Source organism: Anomalospiza imberbis, chromosome 4 (assembly GCF_031753505.1).
Source record: "Anomalospiza imberbis isolate Cuckoo-Finch-1a 21T00152 chromosome 4, ASM3175350v1, whole genome shotgun sequence".
NCBI classification, from domain to species: Eukaryota; Metazoa; Chordata; class Aves; order Passeriformes; family Viduidae; genus Anomalospiza; species Anomalospiza imberbis.
Window position 1 is genome coordinate 39,837,076 of NC_089684.1, and position 15,449 is coordinate 39,852,524.

General features: G+C 38.5%; 1 protein-coding gene and 1 long non-coding RNA gene across 6 annotated transcripts in view; both read left to right on the forward strand.

Annotated features, from left to right (window-relative positions):
* PRDM5 (PR/SET domain 5) overlaps positions 1–7,928 on the forward strand; it is a 60,198-nt gene extending 52,270 nt beyond the window's left edge. For 3 of the 4 annotated variants that reach the window (XM_068187967.1, XM_068187969.1, XM_068187970.1), the window contains 2 exons: positions 1,298–1,402; positions 6,117–6,707. In XM_068187967.1, the coding sequence (XP_068044068.1) occupies positions 1,298–1,402; positions 6,117–6,281 (270 nt within the window). In that variant the 3' untranslated portion in view covers positions 6,282–6,707. Of the gene's footprint in view, positions 1–1,297; positions 1,403–6,116; positions 6,708–6,809 lie in introns of those variants that run through there. The other variant, XM_068187968.1, reaches the window with a different exon arrangement.
* A 212-nt stretch (positions 7,929–8,140) lies between these two features.
* The window catches only part of LOC137472659 (uncharacterized), a 31,133-nt gene continuing 23,824 nt past the window's right edge, over positions 8,141–15,449 (forward strand). For both annotated transcript variants that reach the window (XR_010998339.1, XR_010998338.1), the window contains exon 1: positions 8,141–8,749. This is a non-coding gene — a long non-coding RNA (uncharacterized lncRNA). The remainder of the gene's footprint in view (positions 8,750–15,449) is intronic.

Sequence of the window (15,449 nt, forward strand, 5' to 3'; positions counted from 1 at the left end):
CTGGACCTGCCCTGAAGAGAGAGACTAGGACATACCCAGCACTAATTGATAGTGCGCTGTGTTAGGTGTGTGGTGAATCCTGGCAGGATTCAGCAGTATATGGAGACCTGGTGGTTCCCAGAGGCTGAGAGTAGGAATTCAACAACCAGACAGCTTATTCTCTTTGTTGCTTCAATGCCTGAGTTGTTCCATCTCACTTATCCTTGGATCCCACATCATCTCCCCAAAGAACTTGATTACTGCCTATTATTTCTTAATTCATAGATCTAGCTGCTTTTTTTGCCTATTGATTTATAGTCATTGCTTTCAATTTAATTTAGTAAAAAGTGTTTACTTTTCTTAAAATACTTTTCTTCAGAACTTAAGCAGTACAGAATTAGAGACCACAGAGAAAAGTAGAACGAGAGTGAAGGAAGTCTAGTTGGTGCAAAAATAAGGATGCCTCTAGAAGATGAAAATTTTAATGAGGCCATGTGTAGTGCCATAATGCTAATTCTTGCATTTAATTGATTTGTTGTTTTTATTGGTTTTTTGGTCTTGCATTTTAATTGATTTCTACACAGTTCTTTTGTAACTTTAGCGGAATCAAGGTGGAATTCCACCTCTATAAATTTCTATATGAAGGAAGAACATCAAAGAAAAAATCTTCACATAAGTGGGTTTTCCTTATTTATCTCTAATTATTTGTTTCAGGTCAGTGAGATTGCAACTTTTCTAACATCATGTTTTACAGTAGCTGCTAACCAATAGTTCTAATAAAAATGCAGATGGTTTGGTTGCCATCTACACTTCTTTTGAGATTCTGCAATGAGTATGTGATTAGCCTTCTGTCGCCACTTTTCAAAGTAAGTTTGTCTGCTACCACAAGCTTTCCTTGTACCTCCTCTTCCTCCCTATACCTCTTCCCCTGCTTGGAAACCTCCAAACAAACTCGAAGTTTTTGTGGATAATCTTACTTGTCTGTATGCTTTAAGCATTTGTGGAGGATAAAGGAAAGAACATTGGAATTTTATGTTTCTGTACCTTTCACGTGACAAAAAGCAGACTCCCCAAATGGCTGGGTTTGAAAGACTGGAACAGATAATTAATTCATAAGTGGGTGCTGAAGTGGAAACTGTCAGGCCACAGCTTTCCCAGCTTTCACTTAATCATTTGAAAGTCGTTTTCTGTTGTTTTCACTGACTGTAATACCTTGGAGAGAATATAAAACTTGCACCATCCAGCATGGAATTCCGCTCCTTTAATGACTTGGGCTCTGTGTTGACTCACTTTCACTCACTGTTGTCATTGCATGCAGGAAAAGCCGTACCAGTGCTCGGAGTGTAACAAGGCTTTCAGTCAGAAGAGAGGCCTGGACGAGCACATGAGGACCCACACCGGGGAGAAGCCCTTCCAATGTGATGTGAGTTCTTCTCTTCCGTTGTCTTCTCAGCCTCAGTGCAGCAGCAGGGTTTAATTGCAGGGATATTGTGGCCTTGCACTTACTGCTTGTGGCATAGTTATACTTCACGTGGGCTTTGATTGCCCAAGGAATGAAACACCATTCAGGGAAATTCATGTACCCTCTTTGCTTGCCAAGAGCCACACACGCCCGTTCATTTTATGGTTTTGGACCCCATAAGAGTTTTTTTTCACCATTAGTAATGCAATTTGGATGTTACCATTTACAAATTCATGCTGCTTGGGTTCCTGTATGAAACGTGTATGAATTGTATGACGTTTTATAGTTTAATAGCTGGAGATAAGCTTGTGTGGGAAAAGGGATTTCATTTATTACATGGAATCTCAATGCTTCTGGTGTTGAATGACATGAGTATGAATTCAGAATCGCCTGTTTCTGGTGAAATCTGGTCTGATATTTTCAACATCTTCTCACAGCCTCTTGTTGCTCAGTGAAGAAATCTGAGATGCTGTGCACGCTCACAGGGCTAAAATGCAGCATATCCTGTGACAGTTCATAGATCACTGTCAGGTACCCTTCATGCAGCCTTCCCTCCTTGTATGCAACATCTCTCAGCTTTTGAGAGCTAGGTGGGAAGGCTGAATGTGCAGAAACTGTTGGGGAATAATGTCTTTCAGAGCTATCAAATGCCAAAACTGTTGCTCAAGGATTCAGAGGAAGGCATCAGAATGGATGTAGAATTAGTGTAGGTGTTTTGTTTTGTGATACTGACTCTCCATGAAGCAGTCACAGGGGAGTGCCAGCTCTCAATTATATCCTAGATGGCTCAGTCAGAGCAGCTGTAAATTTGCTCAAAAATTTATATAATTAGATGTAAAATTAGAATAACAGCTTGGCAGGAAAGTTTCAAGGGTCTGTTAACTGTTGTGGTTTTTAATGAATGATCTGATGTCATTTCATTGAGAATAAAATATATTAATTTCATGAAGAAGTTCAACTAAGACATTTTGCTGATGTCTACAAGTTAGGAGATTTGCTGTATTCTTTTGGGAGAATCTCAGCCTGGCTCTGGATAGTACCTTGAGGATTTCTCTAACTCCAAATCATTGTCAATAACTTTTTCAGCTTTCAGATTGTTATACTGTTTATCAGCTCTTGGCCAGCTTGCAGTGTAAATGCAGTTTTTCCCACACTGTGGATCCAAGATGCACTGCTCTTGGATACAAAGTGGGCTTTTGCAGACTAACTTGGTGTGGTGGCTCTATTTTATTCTTTATCCTTGCTTTAATTAGAAATAGGAGCTGTGTGAAAGCATACTTCCCTGTTTCAGCTTTTCCTTCAGTTTTCCTCATGAATCAAGTAGAGCTGTACTTTTTCAAACCATAGCATTTCTAGAAACATCTGTAATCTGTGTCTAGTCCTAGTCCTTGAGAATTGAGAATCAATAATTGCTTGAGAATTTTTTAGAGTGTACCTTCACTTATTGGTCATATTTTTTGTACTTCAAGTTTCTGCCTTGTTTCACCAAAATCGCTCTTCAGAAAGAGCCTTTTGCTGGCTGCACACTGCAAGAGGCAGCTGATCTTTTGGGGTTTGGACATAACAGCAGTTGCCTCCACTGTTCATTCCTGCATGCTCCACTCACCCAGGTGCCCACCATGGTCTGTTGTTTAATGCACGCTTGGACAGGGTTAAAATTGATGTTTTCAATAATTTCTCCTTATTCCACCTGGGCTCCTGTTCTGCACATGCTGGGGACACAGTAAATGTCACCCAGGGCAGCCCATTCCTCCAGAGCTCTCTTGCACATTGCATGATTCCAGATGTTTATGTAGAAGTTACAGGAAAACCAGCAGTGGACAATTACAGAAAAATGTCCCTATGGGGGACATTTACTGTGGGCTACCGAATACTAAGTTTCCTTTTTACATTTGAGTATTTTCACCTACAATTTTTTATTCTTCTCAAGATAGCTGTAGATGCTGTCATTATTTTTCATATGATGGCTTGAGTGGTAATTTATGACCACAACTTCCATGAGTTCTTATCTCTGGAATACCACATACCAATTCTTTTAGTTTATATTTTTGCTTCTAATAGATTTTTTTTCCAGAGCCAGAAATAAAAATCATGTCTTCTCTTCCTGTCTCACTCTCCTCTCTCTCAGGCACATGGAACAGTCATTACATTGCAGGATTGAGTTACATATGAAACTAATCCTTGTACTCTGTTTGAGGAGGGTGCTACAGTTTATTTATGTGTCTATTCCTGTGTCTTATCAGCCAGCAAAAGCATTTTCAGACCTTAATGTCTCAAAGCTCTCACATCCCACAGATCGTAGTGGAAATTGAATATTCCCATTTTAAGATGGCAATTCTAATACATGTCACCTAGAAAAGTGAAAATAACTGAACTATGGAAATAGAAATGAAATTTTTCATAGAAAATTAAATGTCTGTCCTCTTCATACCAGCCTGATTTTTACTGGAAGGCCAATTGAACTCCAGTTTCTCAGAGACAATAGATTATTTCTGGGGGGCAGAAAGGTCAAGTACTGCTGGTCCTGGTTTCTTTCCAGTACAGTATTTCCTTCCACTCTGCTTCTAGTTGACCTTACACTTTCTTTCAAATGTCAGTCTTTCCATCCTCCCTACCTGGCCAAAACTTTGATCATTTTGAAGAGATTGATTAGAGCTCAAGTGCACATTAGCAAGAGTGGTTGTAAATCTGTAAAATATCAGTCTTGCTTACGAAAATGATATACGAAACACACTCGTAAAAAAAAAATCCCCAAAATTTTTCTGCATAAGAACAGCGCAGGATTTGCCATATCTTTAATAACTCTGTGCATTCCATGTGCATTTTTGAAGAAGGAAGGTAGCACAACATCTTAGAGCCTTGGAGGAACAGAAGGACACATTACATTGGTCACATGAGCAGAATAAATGAAAAAATGTGTTTTGAGGCTGTGTTACAAGGTGGTTTTTTTAGAAATGAAGAGATGCGTGTAAGATACACAGAACACACACACACATCTTGTATGTGTGTATATCCCTGACTGGCCTCCTGACTCTCAAGAAACATGGAATATTTGCAAGTGTGTGACACTTCTGACACTGGAATTCATGGCTGTGATTAGATAAATGTTATGGGTTGCCTTTGTGTGCTCTGCAGAGGGGAAACAGATACCTGGGTTTGGCAAAAGCAGTGCTCAGAGCTGACCAGTGGGTGCTGTAATTGAGGTTCACTCTCAGTAACGAAGGGGTGGCTGTTGCTTGGGTCTCAAAGAGGTTTATTCAGAGATTATTCACTGGGGGAAAAGCTGGAGAGCTGCAGTTGCTCTGTGAAGGTCTTCAGCATTACGTCATGTCATAAAGTCAAAAATTTTCTAGTGCAGCAGCACACACAGTGTGGGGAGAAATTATTTTGGGTACAAAACTTGCCTCTGGCCATTGCTGTTTTATGGTCATTTAAGGGTTTAGCCTTAATTGGTGTAAAATCCATATGCTGGAGGTCGAGATGATCTACTTGGATAGTGAGCTCTTGTTGTGGTTTCAAAAGAAATCAGTCATCATTCAGCATTTGTAGTAGTTGGGTGCCAATATAAATTTAAAGCTTCGTTTTTCTCCAGAGGGATTGTCCTGGGTTCTTTGAGTTTTTTTCTGCATGAAAGAATTGTCTGGAATTAACATGGAATTTTAAGAGTGCAAGCATATAGATGTTCATTCTTGTTTAATTATATGACTCTTATCTATTTCATTTGTAAAATCAGCAGCTGCTTCCTTTTCTTTTTTCCTCCATTTCCATGTCAAATTCATGTTACAATATTTCCTTGCATGGTATGTGAGTGTGACAGTATAACTGTACAGTTTCAGTTGAATTGGTGTCTTGCCTTGATTTTAATTCTAACTTTCTAACTTTCCTTTGCTGAACCTTCTTTTAACCTTCTGTGTTTTTCATTTTAACTTCAGGGGTGCAGGGGTTTTTATAAAGGAGTGGCTTTAGTATGGGCAGATTCCCTTGTGCCTCTATCCATCTATTCCCATGGCAGAATGAACTGGACTGCTTGGAGTACAGTGGAGGAAGGAAAGCAGCACACCAGATAATGATGCAAAGGAATTGCACCTTCATTTACCAGATGTCTGCCATTTTCTTGGCCAGGCAGAGAAAGGCTGGAACAACGAGCTTTCCTTTACATTAGTAATTAACCTTTCTTGCAGTCTTCAGAACCTCTTCATTCTCACTCCTCCCTCTTTGTAACTGAGCAATTGGAACTAATTCTTTTGGAAGCTGCAGGTGTCATTCTGGAGGTCAGGAAGGAAATATTTCATTTGAACTAATGGATGCTCGTGATGTTTTGTCACAATTTTTGCTGCATCCCAGATGGAACAATAGCTTTAAAAAAACCTGAACAAAGCACCACAATGTCACCAGGACACCTCAATGTGTTGGTATTTTGAAGATTGAGTATTTTTTAGACAGACAGCATCCTTGTGCCTGTGGTACCACTCCTAATATACAACGTAAAAAGATGCCAGTTAGAGTAAAAATCTTTCAGGTGCTCTCTGAAGGAATTTTTCTTCCAAAGACCAGCTCATTTATGAAGTACTGCAGGTATGTGTGGCTGTGGCCTCAGTGATGTAACCTTAGGAGTGTTATACATGCTTGAGATTTTAATACTTGGTTTGACTTTGTCTTGTCTTCACTGCCTCAGGTTTGTGACCTGTCCTTCAGCCTGAAGAAGATGCTGATCCGACACAAGCTGACTCACAACCCCAACCGCCCCATGGCAGAGTGCCAGCTCTGCCACAAGAAGTTTACAAGGAATGACTACCTCAAAGTGCACATGGAAAATGTCCATGGAGAAACTGACAGCTAAATACGGCCTCAGTGAGAAGGCTGGATCCAAAGTGGTGCATTTGTACGTGCACAAAGTCCAGACTTTCCACCTGGCCATTAAGCACAATCAGGAGAAACAACTGTAATGTCTTCACATGTTATTTTCCCAATTTTGTTGAAAATATGTTAGTAGGAAAAAAAAATCCCAAAGACATTCTGATGTAAAACAGCTTGAAAATAAAAAAAATGAAGATACAAGAACTTTGGAAAAATTTTATCCTCATTTAAACAAAGAAGCATTAAGCAAACTTTTCTTTGTTAATGACATCCTTAGAAACTTTGATATTAGTAGCAGTGCCTGGAAATCCTGGACACATGCAACCAAACTCTTGGCTGTCTGCAACCGTATTTCTGTATCTAACCTACAAGGCTCCATTAAAATTATTTAATTTGCAACCACACAGAATTTTTCATTCTAATTGACTGCTGATTGTATCCAGGCTTGCTTTATTCATAATCATAATTCCACATTTTGTTGTAACACAATTTTGTCTCATTTTATTTGCAGCGTTCTCATTACTGTATGAAACTCATTAACTTGAATTGATTCTTGAGATGCCAAAGTGTGTGGGTAGAGAACTGTGGAAATCTGTCAGCATTCAGTATTCCTGTATGAGATTGAGGAGGATTTATTTCATCTGGTTACACGAAACAAGGCTGAAGAGAAAATTTTGAGCAATTTAGTTTTAAGTACTGTATCCATACTCATCACTGTGGCTGGCAAGGCAAGTGGAAAGGCATCTGAACTGGGTGGCTTGAGCAGCTAGAATTGTTGAGTTTACATGTGTTTGATTTCCTGGTGAATAGCTGGTTCCCACAGTGTTTCTTCCTGCTGAATCAGATGCCCTGGATTTCTTCGTATCACTTAAATACCTTTTTTTTTTTTCTTAATACTGTTCATGAGCATTGGGAAAAATACTGCTTTAAAGCCAAGTAACAATCAAATTCTTCATGTTAGCATAGTGAGTTGTTTGCTACAGAAGACTACTCAAAAGAGTTCCCACAGGCCCTCTTGTACAGCCAGATAACCAAGAAATTCTTATCTACAAGGACAGTAAAACTGTAGTTTCAGAGGCTGATTGCATGTGGAGTTCCTGAGTCATCAGCAGTTAATATTAAGGCTCTGGCATTAGCAAACTGTTCAGATTCATTTTGGGCCTGTCAGTGTTTTGCAAAATGAACTGGGACATCTTTATAGAGTTCCTGCAGATTTTGGAGAAGTGTAATTATGACTAATTCTCTTGTTTGTGGCAACCTCCTATATGTAAAAGCATCATAAGCCTTCATGCACTCTTTGCTTCCTGAGAGGTAGGAGAAACTTTGAGACTTTGCCACTTCCATTCCACAAATCATTTTTTCATATAAATCAAGTATATTCTATGTGTCTAAGACAAATGTAGTTGAAATAAGCACTATAAAGTTGAGTAAAGAATATTTCCTCTCCTCATTTGTAGAGATTTTGTTACAGTTTATTGGAACAGTTTATTTCTGGGTCCAAAAAACTTTAATTTACTGGTAACAACTATAAAAATAATATAATTTTAAGTGTTAGATAGCAAAAGCAATCAGTATCATATACTGAGTTGTGTGATGGTTTTTTAGCAAGATGTTCTTAAGTATCTCCAAGGAGAATTAGATTGGTCACTTTTTAGCATGTGTGGGATAGGTTACTTTTTTGTTGCTGTTGTTTGCCTTTTTGACATCAATGAAAAGAATTGAGTCATAGGAAAATCAAGATTCCAATTGTTTGTTTTTCAGCCTTTTATATTTTTCCTTCTTCAATTTGGTCAGTACAAACTCAGGCAAAAAGAACAGAAGGAAAATAGAACACATAAAAAACCAAAACAAAAAACCAAAAGTGAAGGTTTTCTAAGGAATTCTTGAGGAACAAGTCTGGTAAAATACAAAGAAGAAAATCCTTTTGGGAAAAAAAAAGGATAATTTAACATATTTACATGTTTTGCATAGGATTTTTGCCAGAAATCTGTACTGCAAAGTTGCTACATGTTTAGGGTTAATACCTGCTTTTGAGAAGAATACCTAGTTGTGAAAGTCACGAAGTAGAGAGGAGAATGTCCTGGTTTTGTAAAATTATTTCTAGGTAAGCTACAATATATAAGGATTAATCTTGCTGTATGTAATTGGCAACAGCAGTTAAGCAGCTGAAGCTTTGATCTTGTTAATGGTGTCAACAGAGAAGGGATTGACAGGATCAGTGGGGGAATTCAAACCTTCTTGGCAAAGACAAGAAGCAGGTGCAGGAGGTTGAAGCCCAGCTCCAGGTGAGCATCTTTTCTGTCTTGTCTTCTAGAAACTTTCCCTTTGGGCTAAAATGGCTGCAGACCTGAGCTGCTGCAGAGCCAGCACCTGGCTTGGCAGCTCCAGGTCTTGCCACAGCAAGAGCTGCCCTCTTCTTTCCATGGGGGCCTGAATTTCTCCCAGTCAGAGGTAATATGTTTACTGGATTCATGAACTGTGTAATTGATTTTATATGCAAGGCAGACTTAACAGTATGCTACATATTTTTATTTGATTATAGCTTTCTTAAAGAAAAAAAAAGGAGAAAAAACAAAGAGAAAGGGGAAAAAAGAAAGCAAACCAGCAAACCCTTCTTCTTTGAGTAAAAATTTCCATTGACAATGTCCCATTTGGTGTTACCTAGAAAAAACAGAGAATGTTTCCTTCACCTGATTTTGAGAAGTGATAAAGTGAAACCTGTTGCTCTAAAGGTAATTGCAAATTTTTTCATGTTGTGTTTGTATGTTTGTTCTTTAATCATCATTGTTAAAATATTGACTTTTCCACAGTAAGTGGTGCCTTTCAGAATGATATGAAAATCCTGAGATATTCCTGTAAGAGTATGTAGTCACTGCAATTTTAGAAGGTTGTGACTTTTTCCCCTTGTTCTGTAATTTTCTGCGGATACTATTCTATTTGTTCTCCTAATTTTACCATTACCATTGACCCCTCTTGGAGAAAGCTCCATCTCTGATGTTAGGAACAGCAGCACTCTGACTAGTTCCTTCTAGTTCCTTTTGCTTTTCATTCTGATCAGCAGTGTGGCCTAAAGGTGATACAAATCATTAAATATCCTTTCATTTCCTAATGTTAAATTTCTGGTCTGTTTGTATGACTGTGAAGGATTTCATGTGTTCTTTAAACTATCACGTCCTAAATAGAAATCAGATAGGGGATAGTATAAGTTAACATCTGCTGGACATTTTGTGTTGCCTTAGGTTGCAGCCTTTAGTGCTCTGCATTTGTGTCAATAAGTAAGAGTGCTTTTATTCTTCCAGGACATCTGACTCTGTATTTGTTTCAATTTTTTAGTTTAAAGGATAGCATAACAGTCCCTCTAAAGCACCACTGAGTGGAGGAGCTCAGTGTGCCGCTGTCAGAGTGTGGTCAGGGTAAAGTAAAATGTTTTCAGTTCAGTTACATACTTATTGCACAGAAGTGTTGGGATTTTCTTCACAGTGAGATTTGAAAACTGCTTATTTGGATTTTTTAGGCAAGTGAGCTCAGAATACAGGAGCAGTTACAGCTGTAAAGTTGTGTTCTTCAACATGAATTCTGACAGCTGTATGTTCTGTGATACATCAAGAAAATGGGAGAAGTTTAAGTTTATTCAAGACACAGGTGAAGAGTTGTCATAGATAAAATTTCCTTGACCTGGAAAATTATTAATTGAATATTTCAGTGGGGTATAGCCAGTCTTTTATTTAATAGTTACTGCCTATTTAGTCCCTTTTATCTCCTGTCCCCTTCTCTTTGTAAGCTGTTCCTCACTCTGTGCAATGCTGTGGGCAGGGGCAGACAGTGAACTGGCAGAGCTCAGTGTTTACAAAGTGTTTGCTGCTCACTTCCCTGAGCCCTGTTGGTTATGCTCAAGTAGCAGCAATATCTTGTAGTTTGCTAACATCAGCTGCCTCTCACGTTACAGCAGCAGAGGGATCAGAGCTGGCCATGTTATCCAAGCTGTCATCACCCTCCAGTGACAAGGGAAACGAGGGGGAAACACCCTCCCGTGTCACAAGTGCAGGAGAGACTTGATGGTCCATTTGTCTCCATGGACTCCAGCTGAGGTAGGCAGCAGGAAAATATTCCTGGATATCCATCACTGCACATGTCCTGGGCTTGGTACATCAGAAAAATCTAGGTAAGTGAGATGGAGAAAATAAAACAAAGCCACTTAGTGTTTGACTCCTGGTGTTATTGTGTAAAACCATGAGGTCTTTCCAACAACTGTCCCAAGGAAATTTGGATTTAAGAATTATTGTTCAGTTTAAGAAAGAGAAGAATATTAAGAGTTGCCACCTACGTTTTTGAAATGGTGTGATCCCACAAGGCTTTCACCAAAAGTGTTATATAGGTCAGATATATAAAAGGCTAGAATGGGAAGGCAAGATCACAGTTTCATAGGGCTCTGGAAGTCTGATTGTGTGTGTGCTCCTGGAAATTAGGAGTCTAACTAAATTTTGGCATTTGACTCCATTGTCTAGGTTTTCACTAGCAGGGTGTCCTGATAAGCAAGAACTTGGTTCTATATAAATACAACCAGAAAATGTCCCAGTTTAAATTTGATATTTTGTTCAAAAAATTTAGAGCAACAATGAGACAAAATTGCAACCTTTTATTATTAAGTTGTTTCTTGTATACAAATTTCCCATAAGACATCTTGCATCACGAGCAGATACGATCAGCTGTACTTCAAAGATCATTGATCATGTGTTCATAGCCTTTATCTTTCAAATCTCTGAAGCAATGGGAAGTGTCTCAGCATGTTTGTACAGTAGCAGCATCAGGTAGATGTAGCAGGTACTGAATTGGGAATAACTGGTTGTCAATTTCTAATTCCATTTGTTGCATGGTGAAGCAGCATGTTCTTGGCTGAGCAATAATTGAAGAGAGGTTGTTTTCATTTCTGTTTTTCTCTGAGAAGGGCATTCAGCAAAAAGCAACCAATAATAAAAGTTGGTTTGGGTTTGTGGATTCAGGGTTTTTTTTTTTTGCTATCCTTCTACAGGGAAAAGACTATAAGCCCTTAAACCCACAAGTTCATTTTCAATTTACCAGCTGTTCAAACAAAACTGGGAGGCAATGCTACCACAGGTAAGGTTGCTGGTGGAGGAGAAACCTCCATTACAGCATTAACCAGGCTTGCTCTTTGGTACTAATGTTATGATCATTCTCTGTGTGATGCCTCAGACTTGAAAATATTCTTTAACAAACTTGATCTGCCAAATACAAGGTGGATGATAAATCCACTTAGCAAGACAAGAATCACCAAAGTTGTTTCACAAAATGACATCTTGTTCTAAATGTTTTAAAGCATTAGAGTCTTTTTGTCTGGCATGTTCTGACTTTGTAGCATAGGTGATCTATACTCTGCTAAAACTCTGTGGGTTTGGTCACTACATTGCCTTCTGCATCTGCATGCAATTTGTTGAATTTCATAGCAGGTAAAGTGGGGATTAGATCTGCTGGGATGAAATAATGAAAGCCCTTTTGAGCATGGAAGAAAAAAAATTGTGATTACAGATCTCACTTTGTTTTCTTCCTTTATCACTTAGAACAAAATTATTGAAAATGTAGAATAGTAGAACTGTGGATGAAAATAGTTATTTAATCAGGTTCTGTCTAGAAAATGCAGGAGGAAGATGAATTATTAAGAGTACACTAATCTTTACAAGTTGCACTTTTTTCCTGTGTTTATGGGAGTTTGCTGTTTCAACCAGGGCAGGTTACTGCCTTCCCTTCTGGTATTGAGCACAGACTTTAGCTTATAACTCAGTCTTGCCAGGTGACACTGACAGCTTATGCAGAAGACATTTTCTACTGTTTGGCTTTTGCAGAAGGAGAAGGTGGTTGTATTACTGGGTTTTCTGGGCAGAGGGTGCCAAGGCCTGAGCTTTCCTATCCTTTCTTGGAATTTGAACAGCCTTTAGCTATATAAAGACACCTTCTTAAAATCTCTTAAATCTCTTTCTATATTTTTGTTTGCTAAACTCACTTTGTATGTCTGAGAGAAAAATCCTGCAGTTTTGAGTAACCTGACCCAGCTGTTTTCCTCAAATGAGGGCAGTGAAAAGTTTCCTCTGCAGTATTGGGCAGTTGTTGGTAAGCCAAGCAGGTGAGGTTATCCCTTTCTAAACTATTTCCTCAGCCATGTCCAAAATATTTGTGTGGGATGACAGGGCTGGGCTTAGCTCTTCAATATAGAAAAAGACTCTCAGATCAGTTCTGTTGGAGCTACAAATGAGGCCACATATACTAAACCTGCAAACCAAACCTTCTGTCAATTCTTCTGCCCATACCTTTACAGTGCAGCAAAAGTGGCTGGAAGCAGTGATTCTTCTCCTTGCTTTGATACTTTTCAATAGCCTAGCAATTATAGTAAGGGTTGAATGTGGCCATAGAATTCAGATAAGTATTGGAGTAGAAAAAACTGTGAAATCAATGATTTGAACTTTGCTTGCTTGTTTGTTTGTTTTCCCTGTTTTAAACATCAGTCTGTAGAAAGCCACCACAAAATTGGACATGACTCAGCCAATCACTGTAGGGGTGGCAAAGGGGTTAAATTTAGCTGTTCTCAGTCAGAGGAACAAATTGCTGATTGGTATGCAAGTTAAATTTCTTTTTAAACTTAGACAATTAATAGCCTATTAGAAGTAAAAGGGAAAAAAAAAAAAAGATGGTTTTCCCTGGTATAAATTAGTGTGTTTGCTTTGTGCCAGAATTGTACCTTCCTGCTGTATATTTCAGTGGCACCAGGAATTATTTATCCCTTCAGCTGCAATTGTCTAATTCATAATTTTTTGAATTGACAAGTCTTACAAAGAATCATCCTACTTAGATTTCAGGCTAACAGCTACCAGCCATGTGATTGCCCAGTGTGGATGGTGGACAAAGTTATATTTTCTGAGTTGTATTAAATGTTACAAGGCAAGATTTTTCCAGAAACAGAAAATTAATAGTCAGTTTTGGAGCCCTTAGTTGTGACTGTAAATTACTACTCCTGAGCATAGTACTGATCAAGTGTCAGGTTTTTAGTCAGGTGAATAAATTTATTGAACCTAAGAAAGCCCAACCACATGTGTGTTCCCTAGCAGACTTATTTCATAATTGCTGGTAACTTCCCTTGTGAATATAAAAACCCAGTCAGTAGCTAATCCCTTAATTACAAATTTCCTATGATTAGCTGTGCTGTTTCCTAAATTAGAGTCTGGCAAGGTCTGCTCAGGATATGGGCGACTGTCATGTTGTCTATGTTAGCCACAGTTCACTTCTCTGTCAGTAGAGGATAAACATGTAAATATTTTGCTTCAAATGGTATTTTCAGATAGATAAAAACAACTTCTGAATGTGCTTACTCTGAAAGAATCTGGAGCTGCATATTTGCTGTGCACTCAAAGTGGCTGTGGCATTTGCTTTTTCTGAAAGCAGATTCTGGCTGGATAAACTGCTTTCACCATCTCTTTTTCTGCTTGGTGATCCTTAGGCCATGTTTTGAGAAGCCCCAGACATAAAGAACAATATTTTCTAGAAACCAAGCAAAATAGGTCACAGATGAATCCTTGGGTCTGTGTTTCACTTCAGACTTACCTTAGGTGAATCCACAGCTGCTGTAGATTTTGGCAATACGTCCACTGAGAAAATGAAGAATGTTTTCTTGTTCTCATCTTGTGCTTGCTTAACTTTGCTTTGGGAAGTTGATTTACGTTCATGTAGGAAGAAGAAATTATTACAGTAAGTACATGTGCCAGAGTGTGGTTATGGAGTTCACTGTTTACAGTAAGGCACAAGCAGTGTATTAAAGTTAAAAAGTTTACATGTGTAGCATGCATGCACATACACAGATCAAACCATGTCCACTGTAGGGAAGAGTTGCTGTGAATGTGAATTAATTTTTAGTAATGACTGAACAAGGCAAATCATGTAGTCATTATAATTATCTGTGGAACCCAAGCCTGTTTCAGAACAAATGAAGAATTTCCTGAACCTGGTTAATAGGATTCATATTTTCAGCATATGGCATGGTTACGTTTTTAAGTAAAGGCAATCAGGAGTCTAAATGTATTATTAATAAAATTCCCCCAATCAAATGGTCAAATTCTTCTTAAACCACAGAACCAAGACAAACCCAACCACTTGTACTTCAGAACACTGGGCAGGGTTTTGAGGCTTCTTTTGATCTGCTGTCTTTGTGTGTCTTCAGTTTACCTCTGTGTCTGCCCTCTTGTGGATTTTATGTGCATTAAATCCTGTAGATTTAAATTATCCAGGTTTTAAGACATCAGGTCTTTGTGGTGATCTGGTGACTAATTTGAATTATCTGGGATAGAAAGGGGTGTATGTGTTCTAGGATTCTTCTGCATTTCTTCTGAATGCATTATTTGACTAAAAGAATTGTTCTGCCTACTCTCTGATTTGGGAAGTTATTTTGTTCTGTTTTTGAACCATATTTGTCAAGCTTTTGTTGTCATTTCTCACTCCCTACTGTCACACAATTGCCCTTCAAATCTGTCTCAGGGACCCATGAATTGAAAGATAATGACAAGGCATATGAAATACCACCAATACTGTCAAAGCTTTGGGAACTTCTTCTAATGCCATAAGGTAGACAGGCAAGAGCCTTATACAACATAACACTTTTCCAATCCCACCTATAATTTCTATCTAAAATATTGCTGTGTGTGCAGTAGTAGTAAATTGCTTTTAAGTTAGAGGCCAAGGATCACTCCTGTGCTGAATGCATCCAAGAGGATTAGTGTAGGTGAGCCTGCAAGGTAGAATATAATAAATAATGCATCATGTTGTTAATGTTTTTAAGCCAATGCAGCTTTGGATTTTGCTACAGAAATAGGAGGAAGCGGTGTTTGATGTTCATGGTGTGTAGCAGAGAAACTCAGCTAATGTAAAATGAATGACCTATCAGGCAGTATCTTTGTGTCAACACAAAATATTTTAGAGAGCCTCTTAGATTATATCTTATAAAGGATTACAGCCAAAGGACAAGAAAGGAGAAATGTACACTATGGGGCCAAAGTCAGGAATTGAAAAATAAGTATAAAAAATGAGTTCTTGAGCAGAAATTGGAAATAGTTGCTGTTTTCTCACTGTCCAAGGTGCTGATGGCACCTGAGCG